Source organism: Rhagoletis zephyria, unplaced genomic scaffold, assembly GCF_001687245.7.
Source record: "Rhagoletis zephyria isolate East Lansing unplaced genomic scaffold, Rhagoletis_zephyria_1.1 Rzeph_scaffold_00077, whole genome shotgun sequence".
Taxonomy (NCBI): domain Eukaryota; kingdom Metazoa; phylum Arthropoda; class Insecta; order Diptera; family Tephritidae; genus Rhagoletis; species Rhagoletis zephyria.
This window is the reverse complement of record NW_016157161.1, coordinates 340,317-356,497: the sequence shown is the minus strand read 5'-3', so window position 1 is coordinate 356,497 and position 16,181 is coordinate 340,317. Positions and strand designations below refer to the sequence as shown.

General features: G+C 34.5%; 1 protein-coding gene across 20 annotated transcripts in view; it reads left to right on the top strand.

Moving 5' to 3' along the window:
• The window catches only part of Zasp52 (Z band alternatively spliced PDZ-motif protein 52), a 442,143-nt gene that overhangs the window by 200,002 nt on the left and 225,960 nt on the right, over positions 1 to 16,181 (top strand). For 19 of the 20 annotated variants that reach the window (XM_017628721.1, XM_017628613.1, XM_017628603.1 and 16 more), the window contains one exon: positions 14,777 to 14,882. In XM_017628721.1, coding sequence (XP_017484210.1) covers positions 14,777 to 14,882 — 106 coding nt within the window. Of the gene's footprint in view, positions 1 to 2,650; positions 2,653 to 14,776; positions 14,883 to 16,181 lie in introns of all 20 variants that reach the window. The other variant, XM_017628661.1, reaches the window with a different exon arrangement.

The following is a 16,181-nucleotide window of genomic DNA, read 5'->3' as shown; positions in this document are numbered from 1 at the left end:
ACCGATAACAATATCCATAAACATATAGAAAAATACAACGATTGTAAAATCGATTAATTTCTCGATAAATATAACAATCATCAGTATCGATTATTGTACATATCGTTAACAATATAAATGACTAAATCGATAACCAAATCAATTATTAATCGATTACACAGGGCAACAATGATTTTGGTGCGGCAAATGTTACATCTGTTTTTGATAGACTTTTTTGAGCTGATTACGAATCCGTAATTATAAAGATTCCATCACGTACAGATTTTGAGAAAATCGTGGTCAAAGTGTCAAAAAATCGGTTTTTTTTCAATATTTGAGAAGCTCGAGCAAAGAGTAAAAATGTGGTAGAACTTTCCACTTAGGCTCAACTTAAAGCTAGAACCCTAGGCTACTGCCCCTGAAAATACCATCCCTGCACCTTTACTTGATGGCCATTTATAGTCATTTGTTGAACAATAAAAAAAATGCTGGCAAATTGTGCTGTTGAAAAAAAATGCTGCCAAAATCAGTTTTTGCTGTTCAATAAACGACTATAAGTGATCTTAGGGTCAAGACGAAGAGATAGTTTTTAGGGATTGTAGTCGAAAGTTCAAGCCTTAATTTAAGCTTAAGTGGAAGGTTCTATCACCTTTTGTTTAATGCGGCAGGGACTCAAACTTCGCCAAAAGTCAAATTTTACTGCTCAATAAATGACTATAAGTGACCATAAATTCAATGTGCAGGAATAGTATTTTCAAGGGATAGTAGCCGAGGGTTCTTGCTTTAATCTAAGCCTAAGTGCAAGGTTCTGTCACCTTTTTACTCTTTGCTAGAGCTTCTCAAATATTGCAAAAGCCCGAGTTTTTGAAGCTTTGACCTCGATTTTCTCAAAACCTGTACGTGCTGGATCCTTTGTACTCTACGGATTCGTAATCAGCACAAAAAAGTCTATCAAAAATAGCTTTAACATTTGTCGCACCAAAATTTTTTTTCATTTTTGTTGGCCTGTGTTATTATACCGATAACAATATCCATTATTGTATCGATAACAATATCGATTATTATATTGATTATTATATCGATAACAATAGCGGTTATTTAAGCAATAACAGTATCGATAACAATATCGATTATTTTATCGATAGCAATATCGATTATTATATCGATAAAAATATCGAGCTTTATATCGATAACAATATCGATCTTCATCCTCATCCTTTTCTTCATATTTATCTTTATTTTTGCATATTCCTCTTCACCTTACCTTAAAGTGTTTAAATTTACTTTGATCTTCGTTTTTGCCTGTACCTCTAGGCATCTTTGTTTTTGTTTTTATTCTCAAACCGCTAAACCGCTGAAACTATTTCCATGTGCATTATTCCCCTTGAATTCGACAATTTACTCCCAACCAACCAACTGCCGCTAAAGAAGTTTCACTTCATAAATTCAATAAATGTTCTTACCCTTTTAGTTACCCTAATTCTTATGTATCTGTCATTGTCTCATTTTCGTCTTTATCTTCACTTTTGCCTTCTTTTTTTTGTACTTCATAGTTATCATTTATTTCTTCATCTTCATATTTATCTTTATTTCAAAGCTTAATTTGTGTAGTGAAACAACAGGCGAAACATGTCAAATTGAACATGTTGCAGCAACATCTATACACAATTCGAAAATGTTTAAACGACGGTTTTGGCCGTAATTTTCAACCAATTGTGAAACCATAAAAACTCTACTCATCTACGGAAAAATGCCTTTCCAACGGTGTTCTTGGTTTTGATCGGTTCGGTAGAATCGCCAAACGAACGGGGACAAAATTTATGTTAGCGTATTAATATGTAGATATAGCTGTGTCAAATTTCATGACGTTGGCTTAAGGGGTTCCAGCCATAAGCGATATGAGCATTTCAGTTTGTATTGGAGGTGCCACGCCCCCTTTTCCAATACCTGCCACTTTCCTCTGAAAGTAAGGTGTTGATAACATATGTTGCTGTTTCAAATTTAGGGCGTTAGCATAAGGCGGTTCCAGAGATAGGCGATATGAGATGTTAACTTTGTATGGGAGGTGCCACGCCCCCTTTCCCAATATCTGCCACTTTTCGCCATAAGTACGCTAATGATAGCATATGTAGCTGTGTCAAATTTCCGTACTTTAGAATAAGCGGTTCCAGACATAAGCAATATGAGAAGTTCAGTTTATATGGGAGGTGCCACTCCCCGTTTTCCTATACCTGCCAATTTGCATAAGTTCGGTGGTGATAACATACATATGTAGCTGTGTCAAATTTCAGGATGGGAGATGTTCAGTATGTACGGGAGGTGCCACGCCCCCTTTTCCAATAGCTTCCAGTTTTCGCCGTAAGTAGGGTATTTACAATTTATGCATCCGTGCCAAGTTTCAGTTCCCCAGCGTAGTTGGTTTAAGAGATATATTGGTTCCCTCAAAAAACAGATTTCAATATTTTATTGTGACGTATGTATGTATATGTGTAGATATTCATCATTCTCCCACTGTATAAGAACGTTAGGAATATTCCTACCCCAGCGCACCCTATCGTGTAATTTTATAGTCCAAATACTCCTTTTCAATTGGCTAACAAATGTTCTAAATATGAGACAAATCTGCAAATAAATCCAGTTTTTAGAAATATCCCGCCCCAGCGCCACCTAGCCGTTGAATATTTAGTCGGGATATTTCCCTTTAAGATGCTGATATATGTTCCAAATATGAACGAAATCGGTTCAGCCGTTTGATAGTTTAGTGACATAAAATATACGGAAAACTCTATGAAATTGTGAAATCGTGGCGTCTCAGCGTTCTTAATTTTTTGGCAACAACAACAAAAAGTTCTGAGTTTGTTTTATCGAAAAACCTTCCACACAGAAGGTCCAAAAAGTACTTTTTACAGAATTGAAATCGGTTCAGCCGTTTGGTCAGGCATCGCCGTCATACGAAAAACATTTCATTTTTATATATAAAGAAGACTAGCAGACCCGGCGAACTTCCCGCCTAAAATTAAATTTTTAATTTAAACATTTAGGTCCAACATTTTCTCCAACAATCCACATTTACGATTTATACTGGCACATTCATCGGCTAAGACTATGATTTGGTGGTCGTTTGCCGCCTTAAATAACTGAACGAACGTCTTATGTCCATGAGGAGCTCCCTGGTGGCAACAATGATCCGGATCTATAGTGANCAACTTAAAGCTAGAACCCTAGGCTACTGCCCCTGAATATACCATCCCTGCACCTTTACTTGATGGCCATTTATAGTCATTTGTTGAANATTTGGTGGTCGTTTGCCGCCTTAAATAACTGAACGAACGTCTTATGTCCATGAGGAGCTCCCTGGTGGCAACAATGATCCGGATCTATAGTGAATGTGCCGTAGAAACTTTAGCTTATAGTTGGTGGTAATTTCAAAATGGATGCGTATCCTTGTTCAACTTTTTTCTGTCAGGTTCTATATTACATTCTATTCAAAAAAAAAAAATTCATTAAATTGCCTTCATGAAACTGGCTTTTAAGGTATTTCAGTGCTTCCTTTTTGGTTGTTGTTGTTTCCGACAGGGTGGGTGTATGATGTATTATGGAACGAATTTCCGTCATCCCTTGTCAAATTTGGTTTGGAGACAAACCGGTTTCGNAGTTTTTAGGGATTGTAGTCGAAAGTTCAAGCCTTAATTTAAGCTTAAGTGGAAGGTTCTATCACCTTTTGTTTAAATGCGGCAGGGACTCAAACTTCGCCAAAAGTCAAATTTTACTGCTCAATAAATGACTATAAGTGACCATAAATTCAATGTGCAGGAATGGCATTTTCAAGGATAGTAGTCGAGGNATTTCTGTGCTGGTGACTTGAGATCTACCACTGCACAACTCAACCCTGGTGTGTCCGAATAAAGCTTTAACCCATAATAATATTGGCAAATCACATTCATTGGGCCAATCGTAACACACGAAAGTTCGATATACTCNCCGAGGGTTCTTGCTTTAATCTAAGCCTAAGTGCAAGGTTCTGTCACCTTTTTACTCTTTGCTAGAGCTTCTCAAATATTGCAAAAGCCCGAGTTTTTGAAGCTTTGACCTCGATTTTCTCANAAGAAGACTAGCAGACCCGGCGAACTTCCCGCCTAAAATTAAATTTTTAATTTAAACATTTAGGTCCAACATTTTCTCCAACAATCCACATTTACGATTTATACTGGCACATTCATCGGCTAAGACTATGATTTGGTGGTCGTTTGCCGCCTTAAATAACTGAACGAACGTCTTATGTCCATGAGGAGCTCCCTGGTGGCAACAATGATCCGGATCTATAGTGAATGTGCCGTAGAAACTTTAGCTTATAGTTGGTGGTAATTTCAAAATGGATGCGTATCCTTGTTCAACTTTTTTCTGTCAGGTTCTATATTACATTCTATTCAAAAAAAAAAAATTCATTAAATTGCCTTCATGAAACTGGCTTTTAAGGTATTTCAGTGCTTCCTTTTTGGTTGTTGTTGTTTCCGACAGGGTGGGTGTATGATGTATTATGGAACGAATTTCCGTCATCCCTTGTCAAATNGTTTTTGAAGCTTTGACCTCGATTTTCTCAAAACCTGTACGTGCTGGATCCTTTGTACTTNACGGCATTTCGCATTTGTGTACCTCCCACCATTTAATTATATCGAAGTTCGTATGAAAATATACCTAAATATTTTCATATCGCCGCAGCTCTGCAGTAGCTTTATCAGTTCTGCTCACAAAGGTAGGTTGTTTAAGAAGACCTGAAAACAGATCAAAGTTGTCTGAAGGTAACAAAGGTGTATCCGCAATTTGTGGTTCCGTTGTATTGTCAGAATNGATTTTTAGTAAATAATAACTCAACTCCAGCGCCAACTGGCGGATTAAATTGTGAAACTAAACTATCCAGACACCCACTCAAACATACACACAAATATACCTACAGAAGAATTATATACACATTCAAAGATAAGTAAAAGTCAGTACGTTTGTCCATTGCCACACCCTCTTTTCAAGAAGCCCATTTCCACAATGAGTATGGGATTGATTTCATATATCTCCATAGCAAGTTTCAGAACTCTACCATAAACACCTCCAGAGGTTTGCAGTATGAAAAATTCGGTTTCTATTGGAGGTGTCACGCACCCTTTTCCAATAACCGCAATTTTTCTCCATGAGTATGCGACTGTTTTCATATATCTCCATACCAGTTCGAGTACTCTACCATGAATACTTCCAGAGATATGCAATATGAAAATTTTGGTTTGTTCGGGAGGTGCCACGCCCCCTGCACCGATCGGTATGAAATATACTTTACATCCGATTCTCATACCTACCATAACTACACAAAAGATTTCATAAAGGTCGGTTGAGCCCATGATTCAATAATACAAGGTTCGATAAACTGACAGTTGTCTCTCTCGCACCGCTCCCTTAGCAGTGGCACCGTGTTGCTTCTTTGCAAATTTACATGGAAACAATGTAGCTTTGGTGTGAAATAAAAGTATACGATTTTGTGCAATATGTTTATTTGTATATGCATATGAAGCATATTTAACTGATGAAAACATAAGCATTGGATGTTTACATCAATCTCATAGTAGTCTTATTTTAATTTTGAGTCATTTTGCAGTTTTTATACGGCTAAATAGCATATAAATTACGTAATTCACGTAGATATATCAATATTACGTTCAACATTTCGTTTAAAATGCCAGATTTCCTGCAAATACATTAGAATTTACAAAAGGAATTTCACTACTAATTGCCTACTTTGCGTACTTTTCTACTACCATTTTCGCAACAAGGGATTGCATTCTTGCCCTTTCTCTGTCCTTCGTAAATGCAACCTTTTGTAAGGGAGTGTCAAACCGCAGCTGTCAATAATTATCTAACCTTGTATTATTGAATCATGGGTTGAGCCGTTTAGGAGGAGTTCGACCACAAACACCGTGGCATCTTTTGTCAGAAATAACATTTCCAGCAGAAGAAAAAGCTCTTTCTGACGATGCGCTAGTTGAAGGAGTGGCTATTACTCTACGACTGAGTTTATGCAGCAACGGCATTTCGCATTTGTGTACCTCCCACCATTTAATTATATCGAAGTTCGTATGAAAATATACCTAAATATTTTCATATCGCCGCAGCTCTGCAGTAGCTTTATCAGTTCTGCTCACAAAGGTAGGTTGTTTAAGAAGACCTGAAAACAGATCAAAGTTGTCTGAAGGTAACAAAGGTGTATCCGCAATTTGTGGTTCCGTTGTACTGTCAGAATTCTCAGTTAACGTTCTCATAATTTGTAAACATTTCTCTTTTGTGTACCTTTGCTCAGATTCGGTAAAGTTCTTGAGCTCTTTTGCTGGCGGGTATAAAAAAAGCACAATTTTGTGCAAATCTGTTAGTTTTCAACAGCAACTGTTTTTAAATAATAAAGCAACTTATTTTTCAAGTCCCTTATAAAGCCGATGTCTTCTGAGGTAACATTGCATTTCTTTTGTAGACTAATTATATAAATGTACGTCAGGTGCATAACTAAATAATTTAGTAAAACTAATATATTTAAAAAAATACTTCATCAATATCCATTTTTTTCAAAATTGTCGTATTCTCTACTAATTGTTTGAAGTCAGTGGGTGTCATTCGATTGCTCGACTTGCTTTTCATAACAGCATTTTTCACTCGCTTGACTTGATTTGGAAATAGTATATCAATGCCATATTTGAAATCAAATGAGTACACTGCAGCTAAACATTGATTTCAAAACTAACTATGAATCTCACTGTTTGTACGGTGTTTCTCACTAACCTTATAGAGTTCACAGCAATGAATTCATACTGTTTAGATGGAAGTGAGTAAACTCATGCTGTTGTCTGGTATGTATATTGCGATCAGTTCTTGATTTATTTAACATGTATATTAATATGCTCGTCTGATTTGAGTTTCAAGATGCGAATAAAACTAAGTTATTCAATTTTTCTAGCCCAACGTTTCGCTAATACTTTTTAGCATCTTCAGGGGCAATTCATTTATTTGATATCTGTCACAAACCAATGAGATACAAATCATATTAAAACATAACCATAAAGCAATAAAAATATATAAATAAAGACAATTAAACATTTTAAATATAGGTACAAACCAACTCACACTATTGTTTTGAATATTAAAACAAAATTTCACAATTAATAACATAAAAACATTTAAATTTCTGTGACTAACACAACATTACAAACAAAAAGAACATTACTAAACACGTACACTCTGAAAATCAATACCATCCATACATTATGGTAACTTTGTCAATACTAAAGTCTTATTTTAATAAACATGATATATAAGCGGCCGCTATGTTGTCTGTATCTTCTTTTTTGTTTATCGTCTTTTCTCGTTTCTCCATAATCCTCAGGCTCTCTAGAGTATATCTGGTTGCTTCTCTCTTTTTCCGGTCAATAATTTTCGCGTTTGCAAAATCAGCTGAGTGTCCAGTGAAAATACTTTATGATTTTTTTAAGGTTTTTACGTATCGTTGGAACTTGCTTAAACTGCACTGTAAAAAGTAGGAAGCAATTAATTAAATTGCAGTTGAAATGTTTCAAATAATGTTTGATTTGCCCAAGAAATTAATACAACAAGAATATCAATAGTTTTAAGGGCATATCGCCGGTCTTTACGTACCAGTTGCGATAAAATGATGAGCTTAAGTTATTTAAAAAGAAGGGTGGCGTTTTTTTGTCGAGTGTTGTTAGTTATCTCGAAAATATCTTTCAGTTTAATAGCAGCAAATTAGAATATTCGAATGCCTATAACTTAAGCTGCCTTTAGATGAGGAGATTTTTTGGGAGGCGATAATCGCCTGCAAAAGTTGACTTACTGTCCACTTTGAGGCAAGCGATTTTTTAATCCCCATTTACACGCGCGAGTTTTCTTGAGCAATATTGAATCGCCTAAAAAATCGCCTCATGTAAATTCAGCTTTACAATTATTTTTTCTCAATTTACTGACATTGTAAAAGAGTTTTGCATACAAGACATAGAGTTACGTACCTACCTACTCTTTTTAGCAAATTCTTATGGTCTGAGTATGGCAACTTAACGTATCTTACAGCTCTCTCTTAAAATTTCTGTTAAATGGGTGTTGCTTATAACTGAACAGCCGAAACTTAACGTAACTTAATGCCACGTCGAAATCTGTTTCATTTTGATTCTCTAAGTTCTACGTTCCGTTAAGTTAAGTTGCCATAATCAGTCTTTTAGTCTTTCCATGAGAATAAATAGAGGAAGTTCTTAAAAAGTAATACTTTTCCACAGTTTGAAAAAATATGTAAAACTAAGCAACTGAGAGGATCTTAAGTATAAGGTTTGCTTCCAAGGCGAATTAATATAAGGTGATAGCAGGAGTACAAAAACAAAAATTTACATGTATTTTGTTTTTGCTTTGGCGGCATAAACTGTCAAAATCTGTAAGAGTGTGTGTAGAAATTCAAACAAAATTTTTCAATTTGATATCAGAAGCCGTGCGGCGAAACACATACACAAAATCAGCTGAGCTAGTAACACCACCTTATATACATAAATTCGCCTTGGTTTGCTTCCTTACGCAAAGAGAGAAACCGGCTTTAATTAAAATTTTTGAAACTGAACTTCAAATTAAAAGTAACTTTAACATTAAATGTATAGAATTCTTTGACTATTTAACCACTGAAAATGGAAATGATCTCATTAATGCTGTTCAAAAATGTCATAAATATAATATAATTTTTTTATTTTGAAATCAAAAAATATTTAAAGGTCGCTCAAAGCGCTCAAATTTTTCCGTGAATTTTTATATGGGAAAAATAAATTTTGTCGTAGACAGGGTATAGAATTCTTGATAGTCAATATTTTTCGATCGCAAAACTCTGGTTCTCTTCAGGGGACTTTCAATAATAATACCCAATTGTCTATTTAGCCATTTTTTAATACTAACGATTTTGTATTGGTCGCCCCATTGCATTCTTCGGGGTTTTTGTGGGTTTTTGGCGGACCTATAAATTATAGTTGCAATGAAAAAATTGTTAAATAAACAATTGGGTATTATTACTGGGAATCTCCTGCAGATAAACAGTTTTCTAGTAGAAAAATATAGATTTTTAGCTATTCTATACCATTTCTACAAAAAGTTATTTTTGCCCCATATAAAATACATGGAAAACTTAAGGCGATCTCTAAATATTTTTTGATTTCAAAATAAAAATATTAGGGAATATTTTTTTCGGTATAGAACAATCCTAGGGGGTGAGAGCATACAAATTTACATGCACTTTTGGACCACCTTAGTGTACACTCATGTTAAAATGAATAACATTTTAATTTTTATGAACTATATTTTAATTATATACCAAAATATTGTTAAAAATAAGTAACTGGCGTTTTAAAGTATTATCTGTTATTTACATTCATAATTTCGCTTTGAATAAAAGTGTACTCAAAAGTACTGATATTTTTAGCATGAACAAGTCTAACGTACTGATTTCCCGCATAAAAAATCTGGTAACTCTATACAAGGGCTACGTCTGTTCTGCCTTCTCGGGATTGGATAGAGAAGCAAAGCGAATGGGTCTGGTGGTGAACGAGGACAAAACGAAGTATCTCCTGTCAGCACACAAACAGTCAGAGCATACGCGTCTTGGCACCCACGTCACTGTTGACAGTTACAAGTTTGAAAAAGTAGACGACTTCGTTTATTTGGGAACCAGCATTAACACCAATAATAATGTCAGCCTTGAAATCCAACGGAGAATCACTCTTGCCAACAAGTGCTACTTTGGGCTGAGTAGGCAATTGAGAAGTAAAGTCCTCTCTCGTCGTACAAAGATCACACTCTATAAGTCACTCATCATGCCTGTGCTGGTGTATGGCGCGGAAGCATGGACAATGAAAGCATCTGATGAGGCGGCTCTTGGAGTTTTCGAGAGAAAGATTCTGCGAAAGATTTACGGACCTTTACGCGTTGGTGATGGCGAATATCGCAGACGATTTAACGATGAGCTGTATGAGCTTTACAACGATATAGACATAGTGCAGCGAATTAAAATTCAGCGGCTCCGCTGGCTTGGCCATGTCGTTCGGATGGACAGAAACGCTCCTGCTCTGAAAATATTCAACGCGGGCCGCGATGCTGGTAACAGAGGAAGAGGAAGGCCTCCTCTGCGTTGGAAAGACCAGGTGGAGAAGGGCATTCCAATTGGCGTCAGTTAGCACAGAAGAGAAATGACTGGCGTGCTGTTTTGGACTCGGCCAAAATCGCTTAGGCAGTTACAGCGCCAATAAAGAAGAAGAAGAATAGGAAACAATATTTTATTTGATCTTAACATAACATTTGATTATAAAAGCAGACGACTGTTAACAGACAATACGAGTTTACCTATTTACTTTAATGAGGAGGAAGAAATATCTTTGGATAATTATTTGAAAAACGAGATGGAACAAGTAAGTATTTATTTGTGAAGAGGAAAAAAAAGAATATTGTTTAGCCAATTTGTTTTCTGAACACCTAAATTCAAGAGACAAAGAAATATTTCGAACAGTTTTAAACAAATATACTGATCTTTTTTATAAAGAGGTTGAAAATTTGTCGTTTACATGTGAAATAAAACACCGCATAATAACTAAACCGGATATTACAATATACAGCAAACTCTACAGATATCCCACTATATATCGTGCTGAAGTTGATAGGCAAATCAAAGACATGCTGAAGGAAGGGATAATAGCACATAGCAATAGTCCATACAACTCCCCTTTGTGGGTTGTGCCTAAAAAACTGGATAACAGCGGTAAGCCGAAATGGCTAGTTGTTATCGATTATCGTAGATTAAATTACCAAACAGTTGATGACCGATTTCCTATTACGAATATGCAGGACATATTCGATAAATTAGGTAAATGCAATTATTTCAGTACTCTTGACCTTGCGAAAGGATACCATCAAATTGAAGTTCACCCTGAGGATAGACCAAAGACTGCATTCTCAACAGCAGACGGTCGCTATGAATTTAATCGAATGCCCTTTGGTTTAAAACACAGCCCCTGCCACGTTTCAAAGGCTTATAAATTATGTATTGAGAGAATACATAAACAGGATATGCGTCGTCTACTTAGATGATATTTTGATCTTCTCGACTAGCTTTCAAGAACATATCGATTCCATCCAAAAAATTTTAAATCAGTTACGCAAATCAAATTTAAAGATCCAATTCGATAAGTGTCATTTCGCTGCATTATCTACAAAATTTTTAGGGCATATTATCTCAGCAGAAGGTATTAAACCAGATCCAGATAGAAGCAATAAACTCAATAAAATTACCTGAAAATGAGAAAGAAATAAAACAATTTTTGGGAATCATCGGTTATTACCGCAAATTTATTCGCGATAATGCAAAGGTAGTTTTTCCAATGGTAAAATATTTGAAACAAAATGCAGTTCTTGATATTAAAGACAAAGATTACATGAATTCGTTTGAAATCTTAAAGAAAATATTATTAAATGATCCCGTTTTACAACCACCAGATTTTAATGAAAAATTTATTTTAACCACGGATGCGTCTCAATTTGCTATATGTGCTGCATTGAGTCAGAAAAATCACACAATTTGCTACGCTTCACGGACTTTATCTGACCATGAAATAAGATACACAACTATTGAAAAAGAACTTCTTTCTGTTGTTTGGGCAGTAAAATATTTTCGAACGTATTTGTATGGGAGAAAATTTTTAATACAAACGGACTATAAGCCGTTGACATGGCTACATAATATAAGAGAACCAAACATGAAATTGCAGAGATGGAAGATTCTTCTTAACGAATATAACTTTGATATTTGTTATATTAAAGGAAAAGATAATAAGGCTGCGGACGCATTAAGCAGATATTTAATAAAGGAAGGAAATGACAAAAAAGTAGAAATTTTTAATAATGAAGCAAAAGTTATATTAAATAACGAGGAGGATATAGACCGTTGCTCTACTGCTGCCACTGTTCATAGCGCTGCTGAGGATAATTTAAATTATATATTTATAACCGAAAAGTCAGTTAATTACTATAAAAATCAAATATTTTTAAGCTATGGGGAAAATGAAAAATTTTGTACAAAAATTGTTAATAAAAAGTGTCAAAATCATGTTATAATAAATAGAAATTCTAACTTGAGATTATGGGTAGGGTACTATTGAGTGAAGGCATAATGTGCATATATTGCGAGGACGATTAACTTTTCTTAAAGTTTTAGGACATTTACGGAAAAAATTTTCATAAAAGTAACCTAATTTTGTACCGATCAGTTATACAGTTGATAGAGATAATAGACAAAAATGAGATTTTGACTTTAATTGAAAACGAACATTGCCGTAACAATCACAGGGGAATTCAAGAAGTTTTTTACGAATTAAGAAATAGGTATTTTTATCCGAAATTTTACAGGATGATAACTTCAGTAATTAACAACTGTGAAATACGTCAACTCGCTAAACATGATAGAAAACCTTTAAAAGTGCCATACCAAATAACTACAACACCAACTCAGTTTAATGATATTGTTCATATTGATATTTGGTACCCTAACAGAAATCGTATGTTTTTGACCACAATAGATAAATTTTAGAAATTTGCAACTTTTCATAAAATAAATGACAAAAATTGGGTTGCTATTTTAGATGCGTTAAAAAAGCGCATACAGTTCCTAGGTAAAATGAACAATGATACATAGTGCAGTTGCTTTGTTCCTAAAAAAAAATAATATTGAATTTCTCAAAACTACACCATTTTTAAAAACTGTCAACTCCGATATAGAAAGATTGCATGGTATATTAAAAGAGGATTTGAGGATTATGGAGGTTGATAAGGAGAACAAAAATCTGGAATTAGATGAAAAACTGTTCAAAATATTTAATATATGTATATAATAATACAATTCACACTACCACAAGGAAACGACCTATCGATTTTATAATAAAAAATTACGACAAAGATTATATAGATAACTTCAGTAAAAAGTACGAGGAAGATAAAATAAGCGAATAAAAAAACTAAATCGCGATAGAGCTCAAATAATTGGCCAACAAGATAATATAGTTAAAAACAGGCGAATTCCAAAAAGTAAGCCAAAATTTAAACAACTTGAAAACTTTGAGAAGGAAGGTAATTATATCTTTGATACATCCAAGGAACAGAAAACAAAATATTATAAACACAGTTAAAAAGAAAATATAAATTTCAAAACACTAAATGAATTATAACACATTTTAATTTTTTCCTAAGTTTCAATATACATATGTACATATTTTAATTTTATTTGTTTTTGTTATTTTATGGCCTTATAACAATTATATTCAACAATTTTTATTGAGCTCGAGGCCGTTTTTAATGAAAAACTTATTGTGGAAAAGCAACAATAATTTGAAATAAATAAAATAAAACACTTTTTAATATACAACGCTTTTATAAATGGACTAAAAAGTAGAAAATAATATATCTCAGTCCCACAGAATTTGTTTTGATAACTTTTGATTTTGAAATTTTAGCAAAAGTCATTATAAACAATTAATGACATTGAAAACGAAAAACGTGGGGCGCATGTGAGTGTAAATCGTAGCGGAATAGCTGCGCTTGATTGTTTGGCTTAGCAAATGAAAAAGTGGGAAAAAAGCAACGATAATTTACAAGGCTAACTTAGCACAGTGCGTAGGCAACTGGCTGAGTCAGTGGGATCGGTTCGAATCCTACTGAAAGAAGTCTGATGAGGAAATTTGGTGATTTCCGAAATAGCTATCACTTCTACTATTTTTTCAAATTATTGTTGCTTTTCCACAATAAGTTTTTCATTAAAAACGACCTCGAGCTCAATGAAAATTGTTGAATATATTTTAATTTTAAATAATAGTTTTTAAAGTTTTTATGTACTTTAAATTAATTACCTATGTATACAAACCAATTTTACTTCAATTGCTTTGATCCTAAAATTCACTAATTCTTAATTTTTATTGCTACTTATGTTCATAGTTATAATATCTAGTCAAGTTTAGTTTTATTTCAAATATCCTGTGAATGCTTGCAGAGACGCAAACGTCCACGGGTGGAGGAGTTATTTATTACAGGAGTAGTTCTGCGAGCCACTGTTAATTAACATAAGATTAACAGTAATGTATCACTTTTGGCTCTCTTAACATAGCTATAAGTTTACTTTTAAGTATGAAATTAGTGAGTTGTAAAGTTAAAGGCACTGAATAAAGACCAAAACAGCAACATTCCGTCTACTTGATTTTCATATATTAACAAGTCATTTTTAAGCAGAAAAGAAAACCGACTTCAATTCTCATATAAAAATATATATGTGTATTTCATTATATAATTATCGGATCTAAACCAGATTAGTACGGGACCACCTCTGAGATACTACCTTTCCGATGCAAAAACAATTATCGCGGTCCAAAGTTATGCGATAACATACATCAAAAAAAAAAAATATTCCGACGAACTGATAACCTCCTCCCTTTTTGGAAGTTGGTTGAAAATAGATTATTTACTTCTCCACTTTACATTTTTTTGTTGTCGTTGCGTTGGCTCGACCCTATTAAGCTGGCATTTCAGGGTACTATTTTATATATGTATAAGGAAAATTTGAAAGTTAGGGAGGGGCTCGAGCACCCCCCTGCCTCTACCTGGCTACGCCCATGGTTTTACCTATGCCATCATTGTTATTGGCTTATCCAGATTTGTTCGGCCAGCTAAAAATTTCTCCCATCTTAATTTTCAGAAACGCCAAGCTGAGTGCCAACACCATCTCGTCGGCATTGAATGCCCATGGCTTTAGCGACATACCGGTGGCTAATGGTGGAGTTGCAACGCAGAATTCTGTTCCGGTAAGCATGCCAATATACTAACTACATGCGTGTATACATACATAAAAACTTTTTAGTCATATTTTGTCGTAACTGAAACCGCCCTTTAACACATACGAGGACTACATATGTACATACATATATACAAGAACACACCAAAACACGCGAAAGAACAGGCATAAAACAACTGCAATTTCTCACTTTAAACTCGAGAATTGAGCTCATTTTCATGGCTTCCATTTGTATAATTCTGCCCACTTTTTGCATACGCTGCAACTTTGCTACTGCATTTTTGCATTGCTTCAATATACACATAAGTATATATGTATGTTAGAGTGGTTAAAAATTTTTTTTTTTAAATTCATAAACGCTACCTCAAATTATTGTTATTTGTGATAAAAAAGAGAAGCGTGTTTTTTATTTTGAAAAAAAAAATCTTAGAGGTCGCGCTGGTCGGTTTTTTATAAAAACGCTGATGTTCTCAATTTTTTATTTTCTTGACATGTTAAAATGCAGCTAAAAATGTGGTTTTTACATATAATTACTGTGGTATTATTGGGGAACATTCCCTTAATTACATACCGGTCTTGGTCGGTTAGAATGGGCCTAGTGCCCAAAAATATGCTCTCGAAAAGAGACTAGTAAAATTAAAACGTTGATACTGAACGATTTACGCGTTGTTACCAGGGGGTTTCTGGGGTTGCTAATTAGGAATCTGAAGTCAGTTTTTCAAAATTCAAAATGGAGGATCCAAAATGGCGATCCATTTTTCAAAAAAAAAATGTTTGGATTTGTTAGAAAACCGGCACTCGAGAGTTTTTGGGGTTGCCCGTTATGAATCTGAATTCAATTCTTTTTAATTAAAATAGCGGATCCAATATGGCGATCAAATAATTAAAACGTTGATACTGAACGTTTTAAACATTGTCAAGGGTTGAAACTCGTTTCCAGTGGGCGGTTACGAGTTTCAAACAAATCCAATCATTTTTTTTTAAGTTGTTCGCCATTTTGGTTCCACCGAATTTTGAAAATATGACATCAGATTCATAATCAGCAAGCTCAGAAACCCACTGGAAACGAGTTTCAACCCTGTTGAAAGCTTAAAACGTTCAGTATCAATGTTTTAATTGTAGTAACTTTTTTTTTATTTGGTCGCCATATTGGATCCGCCATTTTGAGGTTTCAAAAAATTGACTTCAGATTTGTAATCGGCGACCCCAAAAACTCTCGAGTGCGGGGTTTCGAACGAATCCAACTGTTAAAAAAAAGATGGATCGCCATTTTGGACTTTGAAAAACTGACTTCAGATTCCCAATTAGC